General features: G+C 47.6%; 1 protein-coding gene across 2 annotated transcripts in view; it reads left to right on the forward strand.

Moving 5' to 3' along the window:
* The first annotated feature begins 3,365 nt into the window (after positions 1-3,365).
* Positions 3,366-14,031, forward strand: part of NUP205 (nucleoporin 205) — an 87,747-nt gene continuing 77,081 nt past the window's right edge. Inside the window, exon 1 of one of the 2 annotated variants that reach the window (XM_051848966.3) lies at positions 3,366-3,606. In XM_051848966.3, the coding sequence (XP_051704926.2) occupies positions 3,579-3,606 (28 nt within the window). In that variant the 5' untranslated portion in view covers positions 3,366-3,578. Of the gene's footprint in view, positions 4,258-14,031 lie in introns of both variants that reach the window. The other variant, XM_051848967.3, reaches the window with a different exon arrangement.

Raw genomic sequence — 14,031 nt, forward strand, 5'->3', positions numbered from 1 at the left:
GAGGGAAGGCTTGTAATATCTACACTGAGACAGAAAAAAAAAATTTTTTTAAGATTTATTTATTTGAAAGGCAGAGTTACAGAGAGGCAGAGGCAGAGAGAGAGAGAGAGGTCTTCCATCCACTGGTTCACTCCCCAGATGGCTGCAATGGCCAGAGCTGCGCTGATTCAAAGCCAGGAGTCAGGAGCTTCTTCTGGGTCTCCCATGTGAGTGCAGAGGCCCAAGTGCTTGAACCATTTTCCACTGCTTTCCCAGGCCAGAGAGTGGGATCGGAAGTAGAGCAGTTGGGTCTCAAACCGGCGTACATTTGGGATGCCAGCACTGCAGGCAGCAGCTTTACCCATTACGCCACTGGCCCCCAGAAAAATCTTTTAACACCATTTCCTATCAGGTTCCTGCTCAATATTCTTCTTTCATGTTAACCTTTGTGAAAAATTTGTCTTTTCATTGTTTATCCCCTTCTCTCCTTAAAACCACTTTCATTGTAGTTTGGGATTTGTTTCTATAAACCAATGACTTTCAGAAAACTACCCTTGGGGCTGGCACTATAGCCGGCAGCACAGTGGGTTAACGCCCTGTCCTGAAGCTCCGGCATCCCATATGGGCGCCAGTTCGATCCTGGCTTCTCCACTTCTGATCCAGCTCTCTGCTATGGCCTGGGAAAGCAGTAGAAGCTGGCCCAAATCCTTGGGCCCCTGCACCTGTGTTGAAGACCCAGAAGAAGCTCCTGGCTTCTGATCAGCGCAGCTCCAGCCGTTACGGTCAATTGGGGAGTGAACCTCCAGATGGAAGACCTCTCTCTGCCTCTCTTCTCTTTGTGTAACTCTTTCAAATAAATAAATAAATAAATCTTAAAAAAAAAAAATCACCTGTGGGGCCGGCTGCTGTGGCCTTGCAGGTAAAGCTACCGCCTGCAGTGCCGGCATCCCATCTGGGTGCTGGTTCAAGCCACGGCTGCTCCACTTCCAATCCAGCTCTCCGCTATGGCCTGAGAAAACAGTAGAAGATGGTCCAAGTCCTTGGGCCCCTGCACCCACGTGGGAGACCTGGGAGAAGCTCCTGGCTCCTGGCTTCAGATCGGCACAGCTCTGGCTGTTGTGGCCAATTGGGAGTGAACCATTGGATGGAAGACCTCTCTATCTCTGCCTCTTCTTCTCTCTGTGTAACTCTGATTTTCAAATAAATAAATAAATCTTTAAAAACAAAATCACCCTTGGCTTTTGTGTGTCTAAGCACTTGATATTATTTGTTCAAAAGAATGAATATGCCTACTAGTCTCAACAACATATTCCATGTGTTTGTCTAAATTATTTGATCCTCACTTCCCACAATGAAATGTAAATGTAAGCACTATCTCCTCCCAATCTCATGGAGGTGTTGGTGAGTGGATAATGTGACATTGTAAGGCATGGAGAACATCTCAGATATGAGTGGCTAGGCCGGTGCCGCGGCTCACTAGGCTAATCCTCCACCTTGCGGCGCCGGCACACCGGGTTCTAGTCCCAGTCGGGGAGCCGGATTCTGTCCCTGTTGCCCCTCTTCCAGGCCAGCTCTCTGCTGTGGCCAGGGAGTGCAGTGGAGGATGGGCCAAGTCCTTGGGCCCTGCACCCCATGGGAGACCAGGATAAGTACCTGGCTCCTGGCTTCAGATCAGCGCGGTGCGCCAGCCGTAGCACACTGGCCGCGGTGGCCATTGGAGGGTGAACCAACGACAAAGGAAGACCTTTCTCTCTGTCTCTCGCTCTCACTGTCCACTCTGCCTGTCAAAAACAATTAAAAAAAAAAAAAAGATATGAGTGGCTATAGCTGTATCATCTTCCCAGTATGATTGTTGCAGGAACTAAACGAGACAAAGCATGTACATAGCTAATAAGCACCTGGCATATGGTAGTTACATTTAGGTTTTAAAATTAACAAGCTAAAACTTAAGTGCATGAACAAGCCGAGGGCAGGCACTGGGCAGCAGGTTAAGCTGCTGCTCGGAACACCCAGATTCCATACGGGAATGCTGATTTGATTCCCAGTTACTCTGCTGCTGACCCAGCTGCCAGGAGGCAACACACGATGGCCCAAGTACTTGGGTCCCTGTCACCCACATGGGAGATGCAGGTGGAATTCTGGGCTCCTGGCTTTCTGCTGGCCCAGCCCTGGCTATTGCAGGCAGTTGGAGAGTGAACCAGCAAATGAAAGCTCGCTCTCTTTCTCTCTGCCTTTCAAACAAATAAACCAATCTTTAAGTAAAAGGGAGTCTAGCTATTTTAGGTACTCGGGTAGAAAGAAACTTGATGATTAGGGTTGGAATTCGCATCAAAACAATCTGTGTCAGGGAATTGGTCATGCTATTGAAGCTGAGTGTTCATTATCCTGATTTTGCATATGTTTAAAATTTTCATAACAAAAAATTGTTATTCAAGAGTAGGCATTTTGGTGTTGTAGGTTAAGCCTCGGCTTGGGACACTATCATCCCATATTGGAGTGCTGGTGCGAATCCCAGCAGCTCTGCTTCTGATCCAACTCGCTCACCTCACAAACCTGGAGAGCAGCCCAAGGATGTGGGCCCCTGCCACCCTCGTGGGAGACAAGGGTGGAGTTCTCTGGCTCTTGACTTCAGCCAACCCAGCCCCAATTGGTGCAAGCATTTGGGAAATGGATCAGCAGGTGGAAGAACTCCGTCACTTGCTGTGCCTTTCAGGTAGGTGAAAGTAAAAAAAAAATTTTTTTTAATTATGATTTGTTTTACCCTATGCCAGTATGTTGACACAATGCACTTGGTAAAATGAGAGGTTATGGAAACTTGGGTTTTTTGTTTCTTTTTATTTATTTATTTGAAAGGCAGAGTTATGGAGAGACGGTGGTGGGGGCAGAGACAGAGATCTTCCATCCGCTGGTTTACAACCCAAATGGGCTCTAGAGCTGGGGGTGGGCCAGACCAGAAGGAAGCCAGGAGCCAGGAGCTTCTTCCAGGTCTCCCACGTGGGTGCAAGGGTCCAAATACCTGGGCCATCTTCTGCTTTCCCAGGCGCATTAGCAGGGAGCTGGGTCCGAAGTGGAGCAGCCAGGACTCCAGGGGTGGATTTACAGGCTGGACCACAAGGACTTGGTTTGCAATGGGTCACGTGGCTTTCTGCGGTGTAAACAACTCTCCTTCCATGCTATTCCTCAAAGTACGGAAGGAACGCAAGGAAGATTTCACTTGAAGGCGGTGCTTCGAATGTTTGGCTTTGAAAATAGCACGAATAGGCGTCCTTTGAACACCTAGCCCAGCATACTTCTCCCACTTCGCCCAACCAGGCTCGTGACTACAAGTTCCAGGGTGCATTGCGCGGCCCGCTGCGCAGTAAGGACCCCGCGCCTCCGAACTGGTTGCCCTCGCCTCATTCGAACAGGGCTGAGCCCAGTGAGAAATCAAAGGTTTGTGACCCAGAGCAGGCGTTTGAACGTTGCGTCCGCCTGGGCGGGCCAAGCGCGCCCTGCTGGGTGGCCGGCGTTGTGCCTTTCTGTTCAGGCGGCGCCTCGGGCAGCCTCCCCTTCCCTGGGGGCTTCGTGCGGCGGGAGGGCTCCGTTAGTGCGCCTCCAAGATGGCGACGCTGTTGGCGGTAAATTCAGGTGAGTGTGGCCGGGCAGCCAGGAAGCGACGGGCGGGGACGATGACCCGCTCTTCAGACAGAGACCCGGGCCATGAGGTTCCTCGGAGTCCGAGCCTCCCCTCGTGCGCGGTGCTACTTCTTCCTGGGCTCTGGGCCTCGAGTCCCGCCCCTTCCCGGTTTGAATGGCGCGCGTCCGCGCCGTGGCTCTAGCCCTCGAGTTGGGGTTCGTGCGCCGAGGCGGTGGAGCTTGGTCGCTGGAACCAGTTGTGTGGACTTTAGCAGGCCTGAGCTGAGCCTAGCCCCTCCCAGCCTCTCCCCCGTTTTGTGTCCGGGGTGTGCGTCGAGTCTCCAGCAATGAGGCCGCAGGACCCGTGCTGTCTTAAAGACGGGCGTCCCGGGTTGGCACCGGGGCCTCGTAGACTGAGGGTTCCCGCAGGCAGGAGGACCTCCGGTCGTGAAGGTGGCTGGGAAGAGCGCGCCGCCGGCTCAGCAGAGGACTCCCAGGTCTGCGGCCGTGGCCTGGCCCTGCACGCTGCTCCGCCTTCGCCGCGGGTTCGCGTAGTGGGGTAGACGCTAGAAGACAGCGGAGGAGCGCTGAAGACTCGGGGTTTGGCCCTCTCCAGGGGCTTGAGTCCCGGGCCGTACTGCCCTCCAGGGGCGTTTGAAAGAGGTGAGCGCGCTTTGATTGCTTGGCAGAATTCCCTGGTGCGCCCTGCAGTGGGCGGAGCCGTCCCGAAAACTTAGTGGAGGATGTTAACGCCTAATGGAGACACCCGTAGCTTCATGGGCACTTGGAGAGGCGGTCCGTGTGGGCAGTGCCTGCGGAGAATCTCACCGGACTCTGCTGGGTGCTGTCTGTGCACTTCGGGGGTGGGGGCGAGCGCCGACGGGTTCTGCCGCTACAGAAACGCTACAGGCTACCTTGTAATAGGGAAGGCGTCTGTGTGCGGAGCACCGTCCTGTCCTAGCCCTGGACCTAGGCTTGTGCTTGAAGCGTCGTATGCAGCCCCTTTTATACTCTTACGGTGTAGCTGCTGCTCACGTCACACATTCGGAAATAGAGACTTCAGGTGTCATATAACTTCCTCAGTTAAATAGCGAACGATTCTAAGCCAGTGTTTGGTGCCTAAAGTACTGTGTACTACTGTTTAAGAGCAACCTATATCAGATTTTATATATCTGAGTGTTAGGAATGAGGTCACGTGCTTAATCATCCTGCCCCTATCGAAGGATGTGAACTTGAAGGCTTGCGTGTTACGTGTGCGGTTATGTACTTTTTTTTAATTTTGGCAACACCCATCCCAAGTTAATCCTTAAAGATGAATCATGGAAGGGAAAGGAGAACAAATTGGCAGTCGTCGAACAGTTTACATTGTATTAAAAACCTTGTGACTGAAATGTTTCACTGGCAGTGTAGAAAGGAAACATTTTTAAAAGCCAAGAGTCTGGAGACTTTTTTTTTTTTTTCAATTGAACCTCATTGGAAGACAGGTGAATGGATGAACAAAATGTGTCATGTAGATGCAGTGGAATAATGTGTAGCCTTAAGAGAAGGGAATCTTGTTACATGCTACAGTGTGGACAGCCTTGCGGCCCATGTGCTCAGTGAAATAGCTGCTCACAAAGACAGATGCTGTATGATTTCACTCAGGTGAGGCCTCTAAAGTAGGCAGACTCATAGAACAGCAAGTCCCTGGCGGTAGCCAGTGGGAAATGGAGAGTTGTTTGGTGCATGTAAGTTTCGGTTTTGCAGGATGAAAAAGGTCTGGTGATCTGTTGCACGATAGGAATGTACTTAGCACCACTGAAGTATGCCCTTAAAAATGGTTAAGATGCCACTCTGTGTGTGTTTTAAACCATATTTCAATTTTACAAAAATCCCACAGTTGTGGAAGGATGCAAAGAGTTGTGGCGTGTTCTAGGAGTGTGCACTTGGATTTCAGCTCCTAACTTACTAGTGGTGACCTGTTGTCATCCGCCCGGGCTTCTGAGTGGTAACCACGGACACTGCTTGACGGCCCATCCGTGCTGGTGTGTCACCCCTGGTCACAGCAGTCACTGTTTCCGGCCTCTTCCTCACTCCTCAAACCCCTCACCTCGCACCGACCCCTCAGGCTGCTGTCACAGAGAAAACGGAGGCCCACAGGCACGGACTCTTCACCCTCACACCTACAAGCCTAAGTAGGTCTGCACCCCTTTGAATCGGTTTCCCTGTGTTCACTTCTCTTGCTGTTTCCTGTCCACTCACCATCTTTAGCTCGCTCAGGTTTCTCACCAGTTAGCATCCTCTTGCATCTCTTCACGGATGTTCGAGAAGATTGGTTGATATTCACTCACTCCATCTCCATACCTCCTGTTCTTCCCCTGATTTTTGTCTGCTCCTATCCTCTTCCTACTGGTATTAGCATGTTTTTCTATTTCACTGTGACAAGCAATTTTTTTTTAAGATTTACTTATTTATTTGAAAGGCAGAATAGAGAGGCAGAGACAGAGAGAGAGAGAGGTTTTTCATCCGCTGGTTCACTCCCCAATTGGCCACAATGGCTGGAGCTGCGCTGACCCGAAGTCAGGAGCCAGGAGCTTCTTCCAGGTCCCCCATGCGAGTGCAGGGGCCCAAGGACTTGGGCCATCTTCTGCTGCTTTCCCAGGCCATAGCAGAGAGCTGGATTGGAAGTAGAGCAGCTGGGACTGGAACTGGTGCCCATATGGGATGCCGGCGCTGCAGGCAACGGCTTTACCGCTACGCCACAGCGCTGGCCCCCAGAAATGTTTTAAATCTTCATTTTGTTTGCTCTTTTAGGGTAAAGAGCAAAATCATTTATTTTATTTTATTTATTTTTTTTGACAGGCAGAGTGGACAGTGAGAGAGAGAGACAGAGAGAAAGGTCTTCCTTTGCTGTTGGTTCACCCTCCAATGGCCGCCGCGGCCGGCGCACCGCGCTGATCCGATGGCAGGAGCCAGGTGTTTCTCCTGGTCTCCCATGGGGTGCAGGGCCCAAGGACTTGGGCCATCCTTCACTGCACTCCCTGGCCACAGCAGAGAGCTGGCCTGGAAGAGGGGCAACCAGGACAGAATCCGGCGCCCCGACCGGGACTAGAACCCGGTGTGCCGGCACCGCTAGGCAGAGGATTAGCCTAGTGAGCCGCGGCGCCGGCCAAGAGCAAAATCTTAACATGGGCAAGAACAGTCTGCTTGGCTTGGTGGTCGCCTGCCTTGCTGACTCTGGTGTCTGCACTGCAGCTCTCTTGCTGTGTGGCTGTGTGACTGCAGTGTTCCCTTTGGCCCTGGGGACCCATTCCTAGAATGCAGGTGCTCACCTCCCACCCTCAGTTCTCTCCCACTTAGATCCTTCAGATTCCAGCCTAACCATCCTTCAGGGATTCTTTCCCTCCCCTGAGCCTCTGCTGGGTGAGATTCCCCTGTTATGTGATCGCTTGCCCTGGGCACCTCTCCTGCATAGATAGTGCGTCACACAATTGGTTATTACCTTTGAGTGTGGTTGTGTGATTAATGTATTTCCTCAGTGTACTGTAAGCTTACCCGTACCTCATACACGATGAATGAGTGATAAATGTGACTTGCTGGAGGGATCCCTAAACATGAAGGAAAACGTTATTTCTCTTCTCTTTTCTGTCTCTCTCTCTCTCTTTCAGAGTGGACAGTGAGAGAGAGAGACAGAGAGAAAGATCTTCCTTTGCTGTTGGTTCACACCCCCAATGGCCGCTGTGGCTGGTGCACCGTGCTGATCTGAAGCCAGGAGCTTCTCCTGGTCTCCCATGCGGGTGCAGGGGCCAAGTACTTGGGCCATCCGCCACTGCACTCTGGGCCACAGTAGTGAGCTGGACTGGAAGAGGAGCGACCAGTTCAGAATCTGGCACCCTGACCGGGACTAGAACCCAGGGTGCTGGCTCCACAGGCGGAGGATTAGCCTATTGAGCTGCGGTGCCAGCCGTAAACCTTATTTCTTAAGGGAGTAAATCACGTGTTACGTATTTTTAACTCGGAAAAATGGATAGCCTTCTTTCGTTGTTAAAAAAAAAGGTGGTTACTAACACTTGTCATTGAAGGCAAACCAAAGTTAAATTTTTGTTGCAGTTCTTTTTGCTTTGTGTGTTGACATTAATGATGGAATAGCTAGATCAGTAATGTGGATTTGGTGTGTGTATTGATTTTTGTTCTGTTATTGGATGCCTCCCCAGGAAGGGGGATAGAAACTTTTCTCTATAATTGAGTTTATTACAGTAAGTATGAACACTACAGGAAAACCTGCTGCTCACAGTCTGTTGTATGTTAAGTATTAGATTTTTTTTTAAGCTTTGATTACTTTTTAAAAAAGATGTATTCTCATAGTGTTCATTTCACTTTAACAGGTTTCCTTTTTGGTGCTCAGTTAGTTGTCACCGATCAGGGAGAACCTATGGTATTTGTCCCTTTGGGACTGGCTTATTTCACTCAGCATAATGCTTTCCAGATTCCTAACAGGGATCACTTTTCAGTTAAAATTTAATTTACTTATTTATTTATTTATTTTTTATTTTTTGACAGGCAGAGTGGACAGTGAGTGAGAGAGACAGAGAGAAAGGTCTTCCTTTGCCGTTGGTTCACCCTCCAATGGCCGCCGCGGCCGGCGCGCTGCGGCTGGCGCACCGCGCTGATCCGATGGCAGGAGCCAGGAGCCAGGAGCCGGGTGCTTTTCCTGGTCTCCCATTCGGGTGCAGGGCCCAAGCACTTGGGCCATCCTCCACTGCACTCCCTGGCCACAGCAGAGAGCTGGGCTGGAAGAGGGGCAACCGGGACAGAATCTGGTGCCCCAACCGGGACTAGAACCTGGTGTGCCGGTGCCGCTAGGCGGAGGATTAGCCTAGTGAGCCGCGGTGCTGGCCTTCAGTTAAAATTTAAACACCTAAGAATAATTGTGTGTTAATTACAGAGTTCAACCCATAGTACTGGAACAAAAAAAATACTAAAATGGGTAAAGTATTACATTGTACATCAACAGTCAGCACAAGAGCTGATCAAGTCACTGTTTCTCATAGTGTCCATTTCACTTCAACAGGTTTCCCCTTTGGTGCTCAGTTAGTTGTTGCTGATCAGGGAGAACATATGATATTTGTCCCTTTGGGACTGGCTTAATTCACTCAGCATGATGTTTTCCAAATTTCTCCATCTTGTTGCAAATGACCGGTTTCATTGTTTTTGACTGCTGTATAGTATTGTATAGAGTACATGTCCCATAATTTCTTTATCCAGTCTACTGTTGATGGGCATTTGGGTTGGTTCCAGGTCTTAGCTATTGTGAATTGAGCTGCAATAAACATTAAGGTCTTAATCAGCCCTTGCCCTGACTGTTGATGAACAACTTAATATGTTATTCCTCTTAGTATTTTTTTGTTTGTTCTACTTAATACTTTTGGTTGAATACTGTAATCAATACACAGTTATTCTCAAGTGTTGAAACTTAACTGAAAAGTGATCGCTGTTAAATATAAGAGTGGGAATAAGAGAGGGAAGAGATGTGCAATTCGGGACATGCTCAAGCTGACTTACCTCAAACGGTAGAGTTAGAAACATACCAGGGGATTCCAATTCAATCCCATCAAGGTGGCATGTACCAATGCCATCTCACTAGTCCAAGTGATCAATTTCTGTTCACAATTGATCATGATGATAGGACTAAGAGCTAAAGGGAGCACATAAACAAGACTAGTGTCTGCAAATACTAGCTGATAGAATAAAAAAGGGAGAGAACGATCCAACATGGGAAGTGAGATACACAGCAGACCCATAGAATGGCAGGTGTCCTAAACAGCACTCTGGCCTCAGAATCAGCCCTTAAGGCACGCGGATCTGGCTGAAAAGCCCATGAGAGTATTATAGGCATGGAAAGTAAAAACACTTTGGCAAACAAAACAAAACAAACAAACAACAACAACAAAAAACCAAACCTAAATGAAAGATCTCCGCGAGAGAGATCCCAGTGGAAAGAACAGGTCATCAAAGAAGGAGGTACCTTTCTCTGAAGGGAGGAGAGAACTTCCACTTTGACCATGGCCTTGTCTAAATATGATCAGAGTCGGTGAACTCAGGGGGCTTCCATAGCCTTGGCAACTCATGACAAGAGCCTAGGGGGATTACTGATGGCATAAACGAGAGTGTCAAATTGTTAAGTCAACAACAGGAGTCACTGTGCACTTACTCCTCATGTAGGATCTCTGTCCTTAATGTGCTGTACATTGTGATTTAATGCTATAACCAGTACTCAAACAGTATTTTTCACTTTGTGTTTCTATGTGGGTGCAAACTGTTGAAATCTTTACTCAATATATGCTAAACTGATCTTCTGTATATAAAGAGAATTGAAAATGAATCTTGATGTGAATGGAAGGGGAGGGAAAGGGAAAGGGGAGGGTTGCGGGTGTGAGGGAAGTTATTGGGGGGGGGGATGTATTTATTTGAAAGGCAGAATGACCAGGGTTGGGGAGAGACAGAGAGAGAGAGGGAGATATCTTCCATCCAATTGCCTACTGGTTCACTACCCAAATGGCCACAATGGTGCGGGCTGGGCCAGACTGAAGCCAGGAGTCTGGAACTCCATCCAGATCTCCTGCATGAGTGGAAGGGGTCCAAGTACCTTTTTTTGCTATCTTCCCAGAGCATTAGCAGGGAGCTGGATCTGAGCAGGACAGCTGAGTCTTGAACCAGTACTCTGTTATAGGGCTCCAGTTTTGGAAGCAGCAGCTTAATGTGCTGTGCCACAAAGCCAGCTTGTTAGGTATTCCTTTTAAGGACAGATACTTAACTTTTTAAAAAATTTTTTTTATTTTTTTATTTTTTTGACAGGCAGAGTGGACAGTGAGAGAGAGACAGAGAAAAGTCTTCCTTTGCCGTTGGTTCACCCTCCAGTGGCCGCTGCGGCCGGCGCACTGCGCTGATCCAATGGCAGGAGCCAGGTGCTTCTCCTGGTCTCCCATGGGGTGCAGGGCCCAAGGACTTGGGCCATCCTCCACTGCACTCCCTGGCCACAGCAGAGAGCTGGCCTGGAAGAGGGGCAACCGGGCCAGAATCCGGCGCCCCGACCGGGACTAGAACCCGGACCGCAAGGAGGAGGATTAGTCTATTGAGCTGCGGCGCTGGCCAGATACTTAACTTTTATACTTACCTTATCTGATTTCTGAAGTATTTGTGGTAAAGCAAATTTCTAGTTTGCTTCGGAGTGATTTTTAATACCCTCTCTTTATACCATATATATATATATATACACACACACACACACACCAGCTTCCAATTCTGACTACTTTCTATTATTAGTAGGCCTTTTCTTCCTACTTTACTGCCTGCTTATTTTAATTTAGGTTCCATCATCTTGTGAGTGGCTTATGTACCTGTTAGTTTCTTAATACTTCTTGATCTAGTCCAGCCATGCTTGAACACCGTTTTCCTGTAATGCCAATTTCATTTTGTCATCTACTACAGATTGAATGTCTCTCATTTAGCATTCTTGGATCCATAAGTGTTTCAGATTTTGGATTTTTCCAGATTTTGGAATATTGGTGTAGACTTCATTGAGTATCTTTTTTTCCAAAAATCTGAAACCCAAAGTGATCCAAAATCTGGAATTTCTGTGTCTTGTTGGTCTTAACAATGTTTTGGATTTTGGCACATTTCTGATTTTGGGTTGTAGTTGAAACTTTTTATTAATAATAGGAAAAATTTCATCTTAGCATTGGAATCCAAGGTTTAAGTTTACTCTATTCTTTGCCATTCCAGAGGGCTGCAAAAATGATCCAGAGAGAAATCATGAGGATCTAGGATTGGGTCCACATTTTGGCGGTCCCAGGAAACTGGCTTTTGTCAGTGTAACTGGAGTTGATTAGGCCCCCTTAATTGATTTTTTTCTAACTAAATTTAGAAAGACATAGATAAACCAATATGCCAGTTTATTGGTCTTCAACCAGAAGTCTGTCTGCATTGGTACTCATGTTGATTTGTCAGCATGTTCTTCATTCTGCAAGTTTATATATCACAAAATTGGCAAAAGTGAAGGAGGGAGTTGGATTATGTGTCTGTATAGGGATGTCTGCATTTGCTGATTCCCATTCTCCTAGATCCCCACCCCACAGGCCTGAATGTCACTTCTTGCCCTGATGTTCAGATTGGTTTAGGTTCTCATTTGTATAATGTTCTATAGCATTTATATCCGTTCTGTCTCCAGGCTTGATTTTGAGCTTTTGAAAGACCAGAATTTGTTCTCTTTTCCTCTGTGATACCTTACTGTTTATTTGTGGAGCTTGTATATTTTCAGGTAAATGAATTTGGCTGAGCTCAGACAAATTAGCCTGGGCTTGTCTAGGTGTGCCTTAATTTCTTCACTTACCAGACTATTTCCCAGATTACTTGTGACTTACTTAAATTTATACTCTCAAACATTTTTACTTTTCAAATATTGTGTGCAAAGAGGCAATCCAACCTAGTGTGTAAGGCACACTCTGATGCCAGACTGCCTGGATTCACAACCTGTTTATCCATTGTGACTCTTGAGTGTTTCAGCCTCTGTGCCTCAAGCTCCGTATTTATAAAATAGAGGGAAGACAGTGCTGACATCAGATATTGTTAAGAAATACAGAAAGTGTAAAAAATTTAGCAACACATAGCAAAAGGTCAGTAACTATTAACGGGCCCAGTATTGTTGTGCAGCAGGTTAAGCCAGTCATCTGCAATGCCAGCAGCTCACGTGGGTGCTGATTTGAGTTCTGGCTGCTCCACTTCCTATCCAACTTCCTGCTTATTTGTGCCTAGGAAAGCAGAAGATGGCCTAAAGTACTTGGGCCTCTGCCACCTATGTGGGAGACCAGGAAGGAATTCTAGGCTCCCACCTTCACCCTGCCTCAGCCGTTGGGACCATTTGGGGAGTGAACCAGCAGATGAAAGATCTCTCTTGCCGTCTCCTCTGTTCTGTCTGTATCTGCCTTTCAAATAAATTAAATCTTAAAAAAAAAAAAAAACCTGTTAACTATTAGTGATACTATGTTTATAAATAAAAATGTGAGCATATTCACATAAGCTTGCAAAAGTATCCCATTTTCCTAGTCTGTTAAGGTTTTTTTTTTTTTTTTTTTTTTTTTTTTTTGTATTTATTTGAAAGGGAGAGATTGAGAGACATCTTTCAACTGCTGGTTCACTCCCCAAATGCTCATAGCTAGGGATGGGCCAAGCCAAAGCCAGAAGCCTGGGAACTGGGTGGTAGGCACTCAAGTACTTTACATAGCATCTACTGCCTTTGAGGGGGTGCATTAGCAGGAAATGGGAATCAGTAGCTGAGTCTGGACTTGAACCCAGCCACCCAATATGGTATGCAGGCATCCCAAATAGCATCTTACCTGCTGCTCCAAATGCTTGCACCTCTATGCTGTTTTTTTGTTTTTGTTTTTGTTTTTTTTTTTCTTTTTGACAAGTAGAGTTAGACAGTGAGAGAGACAGAGAGAAAGGTCTTCCTTCTGTTGGTTCACCCCCACCCCCAAAATGGCTACTATGGCCAGCGCTGCACCAATCTGAAGTCAGGAGCCAGGTGCTTCCTCCTGGTCTCCCATGCAGGTGCAGGGCCCAAGGACTTGGGCCATCCTCCACTGCACTCCTGGGCCACAGCAGAGAGCTGGACTGCAAGAGGAGCAACTGGGACTAGAACCTGGGGTTCCGGCGCCACAGGTGGAGGATTAGCCAGTGAGCCACGGTGCCAGCCTATGCTGTTTTTTAATAGCTGGTACCCCAGCCAAAGTAAAGTACATTTTTTTTTTTCAGTTTCAAAAACAAAAACTTTTCCTTTTGTACAGAATCTGAGTGTTTCCTGCTCCTCCTTTTCATTTGGGTGATAGGGAGGGAAGGAAAGGCACTATATTGGGTAGTTTTCCTAGTTTATTTCATTTGAGGACTCACAACCTTATTTATTTATTTATTTTGAGATTTATTTACTTATTTGAAGAGCAGAGTTACAGAAAGGCAGAGGCAGAAAGAGAGATCTTCCATCTGCTGGTTCACTCCCCAGATGGCTGCAGTGGCCAGAGCTAAGTCGATCCGAAGCCAGGAGCTTCTTCTGGGTCTTCCATCCGGGTGCAGGGGACCATGGACTTGGGCCATCTTCTGCTCCTTTCCCAAGCCATAGCAGAGAGCTGGATCAGAAGTGGAGCAGCCGGGACTCAAACTATAGCCTGTATGGGATGCCGGCACTGCAGGTGGCCACTTTACCTGCTGGGCCAAGCTGGCCCTGGACTCCGAACCTTCTGAAACAGATGGGGTTTCTCTGTTGTATGTAAGGAAACCAAAGCTTAAAGAACTCTGTCCAGCTGATGCAGCTAATAAAGTGGTAAAAGCAGGGCCAGCTGATGTGGCAGTTAAGGTCAGGATTTATTTGATTTTATATTGTTAGATAAGATTATGTTTATATTATTG

This window comes from Oryctolagus cuniculus, chromosome 3 (assembly GCF_051225735.1).
Source record: "Oryctolagus cuniculus isolate XC-2025 breed Fujian yellow rabbit chromosome 3, ASM5122573v1, whole genome shotgun sequence".
Taxonomy (NCBI): domain Eukaryota; kingdom Metazoa; phylum Chordata; class Mammalia; order Lagomorpha; family Leporidae; genus Oryctolagus; species Oryctolagus cuniculus.